The 12,888-nt window shown below is 38.5% G+C and overlaps 1 protein-coding gene across 4 annotated transcripts in view; it reads right to left on the bottom strand.

Annotated features, from left to right (window-relative positions):
* The window catches only part of bsna (bassoon presynaptic cytomatrix protein a), a 65,226-nt gene that overhangs the window by 38,664 nt on the left and 13,674 nt on the right, over window positions 1-12,888 (bottom strand). For all 4 annotated transcript variants that reach the window (XM_065247786.1, XM_065247789.1, XM_065247788.1 and 1 more), the window contains exons 2-3: window positions 4,019-4,457; window positions 2,117-3,193 (exon numbers count right to left, since the gene is read on the bottom strand). In XM_065247786.1, coding sequence (XP_065103858.1) covers window positions 2,117-3,193; window positions 4,019-4,457 — 1,516 coding nt within the window. The remainder of the gene's footprint in view (window positions 1-2,116; window positions 3,194-4,018; window positions 4,458-12,888) is intronic.

Raw genomic sequence — 12,888 nt, 5'->3', positions numbered from 1 at the left:
CATCAAGCCTGGTTTATTTAAGTTAAATGTGCATTACATTCACAAGTCATAAACATATTTATGATTAACTAAGAATAATAGCCAACTTTATAATTGTTAATATTCTGAAATAGGACAGTCTTGATGACGTATACAGCTTAGGAGGCTGCAGCCTTTGGATTGAGAAACAGCCTCTATATCATCGTTTAGTGTTTTAAAGATTTCATGTTTTTAAAGTTTTAAGGTCGGCCAGTTTGAGTGAACAAAAAGCACAGGTGCTATTTATTTTAATTATTTGTATTTATTTATGTCAACATTCTGTTGTTTATGTTTAACAGCTAACAAATTTTATGTTACTCATCTTAAGTGGTCTAAAATAAGGAGACTTTTAAGACACTTGAGGGCTTTTCACACTGCGCTTAACCCTGGGTTATCTTCGTTGTAAACCCTGCTTTTAACTCTGGGTTAAGGATCGTTTCACACTTGTAATTTAGAAGCAGGGTTATCCCTGAAATTAACCAGGGTTATGAAACCCTGCGTGAAAGCAGGTTTAGAAACACTTTTGTGGGGATAACCCTGCATTGTGGTGCCAAACGCATGCAGTGTGAAACGAAGCAGGGTTAGAATGTTATGACCCTAATTAAACACAGCTGAAGTAGCTAATCAAGGTGTTCAGGGTTGCTTGATAATTACAGACAGGTGTGTTGGAGCTGGGTTGGAGACTCCTGACTAAGGGTTTAGGAATGCACAGTGTGAAACGTCAAATTATGAATACCCAGGGTTATCTCTTAACCCCTGGTTAAGTTTGAACAGTGTGAAACATGAAAAAAAAATAACAACCCAGGATTCCGTTAATCCTGGTTTTAGAATAACCAAGGGTTAACAATTTCAGGTGTGAAAAGCCCTTTGGTTTTATAACTGAAAATCCAGTGTAGCACATTTTTTCCTTAAGTGCAATACATGTTTTTTTTTTTTTTTTGAATCGTTTGAGAGAATCGTGATCGCATTTCTCATGTTAAAAAGTCGTGATTCACATTTTAGCAAGAACCTTGCAGCCCTAGCACAGTGTATACACAGTTTATGCACAGCCTTTAGAATAGCTACAGCGCATGTCCTACACAGAAGTATACTTTCCCATTGAGTCTAACCTAAAGACATATCTCTTTAACCAAGCATTCACCTAATTCAGCTCCTAAACATATTTATGCTGCAATAGTTAGCTAGACCAGAGCCGAACACATACCAGGGCTCCAGACTGCCACCAAATGGTGGCATTTTGCCATCAAAATTTGAGAGTGTGCCACTGAATTTCACACCCAGTTGCACATGTGCGACCAGTAAATTTGACCTTTTTTTGTGATGTGACACTGAATTTGAAACAGCACATTGTAAAGTATCATCAAAGTATGTATAAGTAATACAGTGGAAATTTGTAGAAATGTGATTATTTGGTTAGCATGTTGATTTACGTTTTGTTCCCCCTAAAATTTTCAGTTGGGGGCTACTGTGCTCCTAGTGAAAAAGTTAGTCTGGAGCCCTGCATACATATCCATTATACTGTATGACTGTATGTCTTTAACATTACAAGTAAACAACCTCTATGCTATGCTAATAGCACCTTGTTTCTGTTTCCCTGTCTCGTCCTCGGTTCACCGATGACATCTGAGAGACAGACTTGATTCCAGTTTGCTATGATGCTCATCCCACCACCTATCTGCCTTTTTTCAGCTGTAAAGTGTCAGATAAGAACTGGCTTTCCTGGCTTTCTCACAGGGAGTTCCCAAAGGAGTTTTTTTCACAACTTGACCGCTGTTGCCCTCTTGGCGTATTATATTATTACCTAATACTCAGACTCAACCTTATTGTTAAGGCAACAGGCTGCCAGTAAAACTCAAGCCCCATCCATATACACTTCAGTAAATTCCATATAATCATACAATAGATCGATAAAATTTTCACGTACACATTAAATTTCAAGAAATGTTACATATCAAATACCTTGTCCTCCATGGAACAATTTAATAGTATAATAGCCATAATTACAAATTAGTTCAGAGTTAGTTTTGGAATACAAAACCCTTTGTACCTCACTACTTAGACATATATGGGCAAGAACTTGTTTGGGAGAATTCCTTACCTCCAGCAGATGAGGCGTTGGGTTAAAACCACAAAGATTGCACACCTGTGTGTGACACTGGGTGCAGGACTTGTAGTTCGGTGGTTCTGTTGTCCCGACATTAAATGCAGTCTTACATAGTGGGCAGGTGATGTCTGGCTTCTGTCTAACTGGCTGAGCCGGCTTCACTGACAGTGGCTGCTGTTCCAATGCTGTTTTTTGATGGTGTGTTGAAAACTGTTGTTGTTTTGGCTCTTTCTGATGGTGCACTGGGGACTGTTGCAGTGCAGATTGTTTCTCCAGAAGGGTCTCAGGACCTTTAGAAAGCACAGGACCTCCTGGGCTTGTTTTGGCAGTGCCAGGCGCAGCTGTTCTGGCACCAGCATTCGCATCATTAAAGATCACCCTGGAACCCTGGGCACTCTGGCTACGGACAGCTGAGGGCTGATGTGAGGATCCAGAAAGAGGATCAGCAGAAATGAGTGTGCTTGCCTGATTTAAAAGAGATGCCCCAAAACCAAAGAGCTTAGTTAGACCATCTTGGGAAGGAACGTCTTGGGATGGAGGTTGACGGGCCGGGGAGCTTCCGGCACTTCGCGTCTTTTCAAGATGACCTCCGTAATGCACGGGAGATCCACGCCCCAAGTCTGACTGTGACTGAGCCTTAACTAAGCCAGGTAAAGGCACTGCTCCTGGATGAGGAAGTTTACCCAGATGAACTCCCCTTTCTGGACTTTTTGGTCCAAATACCTCCCCACGCTGCCTCTGGGGATCCCTAGACATTGACTGGAGGCCTGCTTGCGCTTCTTTTTGTGGTTCACAATGCACTCCAGTCTGGTCAGGTACAGTGGGCCCAAACTGTCTCTGGATCCCAGAGGTGGACTGGCTTTGAGCCTGGGGCTGAATTTTCGCCTGTGTCTGCATTTGGGATTGTTGCTGTGTTGTAGGTTGAGCTGAGAGTTGGGTTTTGGGTATGGGATCGGGCTTAGGCTGATGAGAGGGAGAATGTATCTGCTGCTGACTTTTGGACCGTGGGGTTGTCATGTCAATTCCCAATGCTCTCTGCATCTGGCAGTTTAAACAGAGCCACTCCTTGACCTGATGGAAAAACACACATTAGTGCACCACTCATATATCCTGGGTAACACTTTGAAGCAAATGTTGTGAACTGATGCATACAGACTGAATGGTAACAATCTGCATTTGAGTCCTTAAATTAAATGTGCTGCATCCCAGTTCTACTATCTCTAAAGATATCGCGCCACTGCATCTGTGTTGCTTGGTGTTAGATAAATACTTTTTTTAAACATCATTACATTTTTGTTGCCGTGTGTTTATTTTTTAAAGCCTTGCCAAGTATATGGATAACCATTTAATGAAAGCTCCAAACGCTATAGCATCATGCTGTCAGTCACTGTCTCCTGTACTGAGCGAACTCTTATCCTTTCTCGTAACCTTCAGAGAAACAGATAAAGCACACGAAAACATTTGTTTTCATTTGTGTCGAGAGCATAAAACTAATATAAGCTACATGAAGTTATATAAGCTACATTGTAATAAGCTTCTTCAAGAGGTTTTGCTCAGTCTTCATTCGTCAGCATTTCTTTATCTTCTTATTTTCCCAGATCTTTCTACATTATAAATCATGTCCTGTTTAAAATGCATTGACAACATTTTGCACCACTGTATATCCTACTGTATTGTACCTACACATCACTTGAATTATCAAAATAAATGAGAATATCAATGCATGTATACACAGTGCCAAAGACAACAATGATTTTAAAGCAAAACAAAATTAAACTGTGAAAAGAAGGTGTCCTCGGGGACATATGAACATTCAGACGTATAAATGAAAAGATTTATATACAAATCTGTATTCAAAAATTAATTTAATTGAAAACAAAAGATGAAGGTTCTTACCCCTGCGAGGTGTGGGTTGGGATTGAAGCCGCACTGATTGCACACTGTATTGTGACATTGAGTACACTTGTTGAAGTTTGGAGACCCGTCAACACTTGTTAGCTCTGCAGTATTACAGATCGGACACAGTTTACTGCTAGGCATAGGTGCTATCTGAGGTACTGAGTAGGGTGAAGTTGGCGCACTAGCTCTGTCAGGAGAGACTGTTGGTGAGCGGCCTGTTCGTCCACTGCAAGTCTTAAAGTCAACCTGAAGGTTACGTCTGGATGCATGTTGTCCAGGGCTCTGACTGACTGCCATGCCTCCTGATGAAGTTTGAATTTGAGATTGATGTGTAGAAGAAGTCTGGGAATGTCTCGGACCATCGTGGATGACCTTTTTGTATGGGTTTGCACTTCCTTGCATAGGGCTTGATGGAGGCCCTGTCCCTCCAGCCAACCTGAATGATAACCAGAAGAGAGAGAGACAGTGATTCTTTTGCATGACCCTTATCCTAAGGTAGACATTAATTAGGACAGTTTCTTTCTAAAACAATAAGCACCAAGGAACCTACAGTACACATGTCCGTGTCCACGTTGCCTTACAAAATAAGAATAAATTACAAAATAAAAGGGTAATAAATATATTCATGATATATTTAAAGTATTTTTAAAATGGAGTGTCTTTGTGCACATAGCTTTAAATAATAGTATGTGTCAAAGTGCAAACAGTGTCCCTTTTTAGAAAGCGCCAGTCTAGTGTAATACAGGTAACTTCGCCCACCAATGTGTGGTTGGAGCACTTAACGTAATATATTACATTGAAAAGGCATTTATTTTTAATAAAAATTAAGAAAATTTTCGATAAGTGGAAATAAAATGCCTAAAGAGTGTTTATTAGAAATTAAAGTATTTACTGGGTAGGGTTAGGGTTCAAAGTAGGGAGGGCCTTTATTGTAGGGTCTCCAAATGGCACACTCCGGACTTGGGGACCTCCTCAGATTCCACACTTTGATGACATCATGTAGTACAGACCTTAAGGACCCTTGACATGAGTCCACAAGGGGGCACCGGAGTCGTATTTTGGGACAGACTCGAACGTCAAGCCAGAAATAGGATGTGAAGTTTCCAACCAATCTGAACTCCTCCCTGATTACTCTTTCGCAAGGACTTCTGGGTTGGTTAAGTGTGCGAAGCCTGCTGCAGAGCATCAAGGGTGCAAAGGGGGCGCTGATGAGCACACTTCGAAGCGTAAAATGACAGATGGGACACCCTACGGACTCGTAGACTAAACGAGCACACACAATTTAAGGCCACGAGACCGAAAGTCCACATGAAGTGCGCCATTTGGGACAGGGCCATTGTGTAGAGAGGGCTTTTATTGTGTGTGGAGGGAGGAGACTCTGAGAACCGAACATGACAATCAACTTTAATTACAATAATACAAGAACGGGCAGACAGACATGGGGTCATATAACAAAATACTACTAAGAACAAACAAACACTGAAGGGAAAAAGGCAAACAGAGCTTAAATGGAATGGAGATGATAATGTTAATCCCTGGCAGGTGAGGATGATTGAAGACAGGAAACAGGTGAGGGTTTTCACCTACCGTAATTCGCACATCACTAAGATATTGTCACAAATATTGCAGAAATTATGATTTAAAACTTAAAATGTGAAAATATTTAACCATTAGCAGGGTTTCACCTAGATTTTGAGTGGTAGAAACGCCAATTTTTTTATACAAATCCTTAATTGACAAAAAAAGTTTTTTACGCTCTCTGTGTCTTGCGAGTATTTTGTGAATGTAAGCATTTATCATCATAAACCCTTTCGGCGCATCTGCAGCAGGCACACAATTTGACATGATGCATGATGCACAAGGTTCACATGACGCACCAAACACATATTTTGACAGCCCACACACCGTTGTTGGTTTTATCTTTCAGCTCACTAATTTAATTAAATAAATGTTTACTTGTAATATTCTGTAAAATGTCTTCTTAAATAATAAAGGTGTTAGAAAAAAACAATTAAAATTTAATCAATTTCATATTTTCACCTTAGCTCTTTCTGTCATTGTTTAAACTTTAAACAAAAGCTTGTCCATTATAGACTTTGGCTGCAAGGCACTGTTTATGCCTTCATATATTCTTTCATTGGACACTAGAGGGGAGCAGAGTTCAGTCAATCTGGGGTTTCTAGTGAACTGACAATTATACAGTCAAATCTATGGGTGTGCTTCACATCAAAGTAAAAAGAACACACACACAAACACATTCTGGTTTCCATGTTTTGTGAGGACATTCCATAGAGGTAATGCATTTTATACCAAAAAACTGTATATTCTATTCCCCTCACCTACCCCGTTCCCTAACCCCAACCATCACAGAAACCCTCAATACTTCACTTTTTCAAGAAACATCATTTTGTTTGATTTATAAGCTTGTTTCCTCATGGGGACATAAAAATGTCCCCACAAGTTCACAAAAAATACTGGTATTCCTATCTTTGTGGGGACAATTGGTCCCCACAACGTGAAAATTACCAGGTACACACACGCACACGCACACGCACACGCACACACACACACACACACACACACACACACACACACACACATTATATATTGAAATATATAATATTGTCGCTATCCCTCTGAAAGCTTGTACTGTAGCCTATGTCAAAATTAACTCTTTTCAAGAAAGAGAAACCTCCCACTTACAAACAGAAAGAGAAAAACATTTGTTGTTGAAACGGACATTAGGGACTTCTGGCAGGGTCAGGATTTTGCTGTGTAAGGTATGACAGATGTTATTATTCAAGCTAGCCATAAATGCAGATTAATATATAGAGCAGCTCTTCATGTAAGCTGCTATGAGATGCTAGTGGACGTGAGTGTAGCTTTCGCAACGTTGCCAGATCGCATTGTAAAAAATCTTCTTTAGACGTAGTATTTAACCATGTTTTAGCAATTAATGTGACACTTTGGGAAATGTATAAAGTGAGAATGTGCAGGTTACTGTTAGCGATGTCTTCAATTTATTTCTGAAATACAAGGTCTAAAAAGATTTTTTTTCTTTATGGCATATTATTTTTGCTTTCGTACTATTATCTGGCAACACCGGGTGACAAGCACCTAAACCATAATTAAATGGCACATATTTCAGCGTGGGCAGGTTATTGCTGACATAATACTACATTCAGTAAGACACACGCAATAATCATTATGATTATGTATGTGAGAAACACTTTCAACACTAACATAGTACAGGTACAGAGATGTAGAACAATCGGATTTAAATGAAATACAGATATTTGGTATGAAGAACGATATATTTCCTTCAGTTTAGGAGTTAGCTTTTACAAAGTCATGCTAAAAACATTCATAAGAGCATTAAACACAGGGCTCCAGACTAACTTTTTTCACGCAACCAGAAAATTTAGGGGCACATACTGTAGTGTAAATCAACATATTAACCAAATATTCACATTGCTACTAAGTAATACACTGCATTACTAATGAATACTTTGATGATAGACGCAGAAAGTACAATGTGCTGGTTTAAATTCAGTGTCACATCACAAAAAAAGGTCAAATTTACTGGTCGCACATGTGCGACTGGATGTAAAATTCAGTGGCACACTCTCAAATTTTGGTGGCAAAATGCCACCATTTGGTGGCCGTCTGGGGCCTGAAACAAGTTCTTGTTTACGGTATATTGCCTAATATTGCTTATTAAAATGATTAATATAATCCTATAATAAGCATTGTTCAGGGCTCAACACAAATAATTTTTTATACTGGCCTGATCGGGCCAGTGGTTCAGGTTTCAATTGCCCTGCCAAAACTTTCACTGGCCCCAATAAAAAATTTCTGTGTTTCTTTCGTCATGTTTTTACCCAAGTAAATGTCTGCTTCCAAGATGTTAAATAATATACATTGATGAAAATATATTTTAGTGACTGAGGGTGAAGCACTGTCCCGATCGGGCAAGTGACAATACTTTTTACTGGCCCAAACATCTCTCAAGCTTGCCCCGGGCCACCGGGCAGTCCTTTATGTTGAGCCCTGATTGTTACATGAAAATAAATAAATTATCCACACTTATCAACAGTTAAGTATTAACAAATTGTGATCTAATAAATAAAATATAACAATGCTCATTGCCCACCCCCCAAAGCATATAGACGAAGTGTGTATCCAAAGTGTAAAATGGCAAAAAGGTTACGACAGAATATATAAGATCCCAGGTAAAAAATAAAGTATACTTTAATGTACTACAATTATGCCTACAAATATACTTTAAAAAGGTATAGTTCTACATGAGTAGTACTTCAATGCACCTGAAAAACTATACAATACCAGTAATAGATTTCTAGAGTATTGAAATAAATGGTGTCTCAAAATAGCACAGTTAATTGCACATAGATGTTCTTAAGTCAATCTTAAGTACTAAAGGAGTACTCAAACGTAACTACAACATTAGTACACAAAATAGTACATTTACTAAGTGTACTTAAAGTGTGTTTTAGTGCATTTTTTTCTAGCATTTGTTAACTCTTAACAGCCCTGGACCTCACTACTTTTCAAACCCTGGCTACGGCCATGGTCGGCACTAAACATAATAGAAAATGTGAGTCTGAGGCTCTGCATGAATTACTACACTGTGGCCAGAATAGAAAACACATAACAATATGTAACGATGAAACCTTCCAGAAATAAAAGCTCTTGTTGAGATCCTCTAACAATTCACAATTCAGATTTGAAAATATACTGTCCTGATGGAAAGTGGGTGGTGATCGTCCCACAAGAGAAGGAATCACATTGACTGTTAAGAGCCTTTAACTGTAAACCGCCTTGATGGATGATGTACAACAGCAAAGGCATATCAATCAATCAATCATACTTTATTTATATAGCACATTTTAAAACCACCGAAGTGGACCAAAGTGCTTTACACTAACATAAGTAGACAAAGGAAATAAAACACAGCTAATTAAATAAAAGAAGAAATAGAATAAAAGATATAATATAAAAAAGAAAAAGTTTAGAGACGGTTAAGAACATTAAATGTAAATGAGAAAAAGTGCGTTTTGAGTTTCATTTTAAAATATGAAAGAGTTGTCGCCGATTTTACGTGCAGTGGAAGATTGTTCCGAAGTTTCGGGCCAATTCACCGCAATTTTTATATTGAGACCTCACAACAATTTGTAGTCCATGGTTGCAGGATCTTAAAGATTTTGAGGGGATGTAAGTTCAGACAGGCTAAATTGTTGAATGCTTTAAATACAAACAGTTAAATTTTATCCTATATTTGATAGTGCAGTGAGTGCAGGAGAGTGACATGAACATACTTGTGCTTCCCTGTTAGATGTTTGACTGCAGCATTCAGGGCTAACTGAAGACAAGAGATAGAGGACTGAGAAATGCCAGCATAGAGAGAATTGCAATAGTCAAGACGAGAGGTCACAAATGCATGAATTGCATTTTCAAGTTTATTCATGGATAAAATTTGATTTATTTTAGTGAGAAGACGAAGTTGATAAAAAACATGTTTTTATGACGGCATTGATCGGTTTGTGAAATTTAAGATTTTTATCCAATAAAAAACCTGAGATTTCTGGTCTAGGGTTATGATTGATGTTCTCCATAGGGCCAAAATAATAATTTCAGTTCTATTTTCATTAAGGTTTAGAACGTTGCTTGTCAGCCAAAGTTTAAACTTACTTAGACACTCTAAAAGTGGTTGTATGAAATTTTGTAAGAATAGTATTGTCGGTCCACAAAGGAAAAGAGCAGAAGCATTAACAAGGAAAATAAAACTGGACCAAGAATTGACCCTTGGGGAACACCACATCCAAGAGGTATTTTAGCAGAGCTGCAGTCTGTGCATATTCGTACATGGTAAGATCGGACCTGCAGAAGGAAGCTCCTCAGCCATAAAAACAGATTTAATTATCAAAAAACGCTTGCATTCTCTGCCTCTGACCAGGAGCATAAGGACAGACTGTCGTCACTAAGGGTTCCCTAGTCCATTGTCGACACATCATCATGACCAACTCGGCTGTAGAGGTCTGTGCTGCGGCATTGTTTTAGCACATTCAGCCAACTGCAAGCCAGTCTGACATGCATATCACCAAACACAGTAGTGAGTTTAAACTTGGCCACCATTAGCAGGAGTTTAAATTGACTGTGGTAAGCAACAGGGAGCCAGTGAAGTTGATGAAGAATGGGGGTGATATATAAGGAAGTATAACAAACTAAGTCAGGTAAAACAGTGAAAAAAATTGAATATCATGAGCACAACATAAATTAGAAGTTGAAGTGGACCAAGTACGGATCCCTGAGGTACACCACAGAAAATAGTGACAATGCGAGACTTCTGCTGTCACTCCGATAGATGTTAGCTAGATATTAACCACTGAAGAGCAGTGCCAGTGATACCTATAGCAAATAGACAACAAAGGATTATAAAGGAAAAACAGTATTAAAGTCTACGCTCAGATCCAGAAAAAACAGAAGACTGACAGCTTCTGTATCAGAAGCCCAACCATCAGAATTTTACTTTTTTTGTGCATTTAGTTAAAAGATATCTGACATTGAGGCTTTAATTTATTGAATGCACGAAATAACGACAGGGAGTGAACAAACTGGTTCAGCTAAAATAGTAAAAAAAATTGAATACCATGAGCACAACATAAATTAGAAGTAGAAGTGGACCAAGTACGGATCCCTGAGGACCACCACATAAAATAGTGACAGTGCAAGACTTCTGCTGTCTCTCCAATGGATATTAGCCAGATATTTATCACTGAAGAGCAGTGCCAGTGATACCTATAGCAAATAGACAACAAAGGAGTATAAAGGGCATACAGTATCAAATTCTGCGCTCAGATCCAAAAAAAACAGGAGACTGACAGCGCCTGTATCAGAACCCAAAAAAGGTCATTAACTCCCAGGGGTCGATCTTATCACTGGCTATAACATCACTCTTTTTATATTATCAGTGCAAAAGAGACTCACAATACACCATTGATTTTGGACATACAGATATAAGTACACACACAGATTCATCATTCTCACATCACAAAATGTTGTATTTTTCACGAAATCAAGAAAACAAACTTGATGCGCATTCTGCTCTCTTTCTCTCTCGGTCTCTCAGTGGAAGTCCTTTCTGAAACGCATTTCACAATTTACTATAACTTAACGAATACTTGTCAGGCAAACAAAAGATATATGTCTACACAATGCTTGGAATATCTGCTTTTTAATGAATTTGTGCTGAAATGAAGTGCTTGAAGTGGGCAGGTACTCACTTCATGGTACTTCTCTATTTTAATCTCTAGTGTACCTTCACTTTTTCTTGCATTCCGGTAATTCTCACATGTTGCCAGTAATGTGTCTCTCCGAGTCAAAGCGCAAATAAATTAATGATTAAAGGCCACCAGTTATCAGATTCATGGTTTTAGGAAGACAGGGATTTCAGGAAGACAGGGATTTATGGAGCAACAATAATGTACGGTATGTGGAAAATAATGTTTGTTTTTAACAATAAATCACGCAAACACATTGAATTATACCAACTACACAAAATAAGTTGGTTTTAGCAATATAATAGGTGTTCTTTAAAAGTAATGGCATCACACTACAGGGAGGGGTTACTAAGTGAATTATCTGATTAATCTATCATCTCGACAGTCACATAAATAATAGCCGTCTATAGGAAGTTTTCTTCCCTAATTTGAAGAGGACCAAGAATGTTCGAGTCAGATCTTCACCAGGATAAAGTAAACACTGTCCGTGAGCAAACCTGTACCTATGGTTCTAACAGGCAGTCTGCTATAGCAGCAGCACAATCAATGTTACAGCTGCTATTACCTCAGACAGTGATGTTATTAACGTGACCATGAGTGGCCAGTACCAGCTGACCCTAATACCTTCACGAGCCTGTTTCATGAGGTAAACATCTTTTGATCTTTGGGTGTTTTCACACTTGAGCCATTGTTTCAGAACCTGGTGCGTTTTCTGCCTTGGTTCAGTTTGTTTAGGCATATGTGAACACCACAATTGCGCTCGGATCCACACCGAAACAACTGCTCCGAGACTGACCCAACAAACAGGTTCTTACTGCTTTATTAACCATGAACATAAGTGATAGCTCTTTGTTGATGAATTCTTGTAAGCATGTCAATGCCATTCAAAACCAAAGCGCACCTCTTTTAGATGTTAAGAATTTAGTTTTTTATCCTCTATCTTTTGATAAAGACTATTTTCAGTGTAATAGATCACAGGTGAAATAATTTAAGATTAAAATGTTAATAAATGTATCCTCAAACTGCTAAGTTATCTTCTATCTCTGATGCACACACACGTTGTACTAGCAATATATAAGGTGCACAAGAATACCTTAACTTTTTATTTCTCACTTCAAGCACTGCTGAAATGAAACATGAGCGTTGCAGTCATCTATTTTATTGCCAAGACACTGCACATTAGTTAATGTGATGGATGACAAGGGAGTACGAGAGAAGAATCCACACCTTCCCTGGTGCTTCAAATGATTGTTAACCCTCCGGGCTCCTTAAATGATTTGGCATTCTTGAGCAGTTTTGACATGCACTTTTTTTCACAGTTTTTGCACAAGATTTTTTATTAAGATGCTTAAAAACATATTTTTGACAAAAGACTCAAAACAAACTGGGCTACAACATTATGTTGTATTTTTGATAGAAAAATGTTTATGAGTGTATTTTGAAAAATCTAAATGTTTAAGTCACTGATATAAGTCCACAAACCCATACTAAACATGTTTTCACCAGACATGTAATGGCAAGTAGGCCTGGCAAACTCGATTCCTTTTAAGGATCCGGGTTATTGTGAGT

This window comes from Paramisgurnus dabryanus, chromosome 11 (assembly GCF_030506205.2).
Source record: "Paramisgurnus dabryanus chromosome 11, PD_genome_1.1, whole genome shotgun sequence".
Lineage (NCBI taxonomy): Eukaryota > Metazoa > Chordata > Actinopteri > Cypriniformes > Cobitidae > Paramisgurnus > Paramisgurnus dabryanus.
Note: the sequence above shows the minus strand (reverse complement) of the source record. Positions and strands in the feature narration are given on the sequence as shown.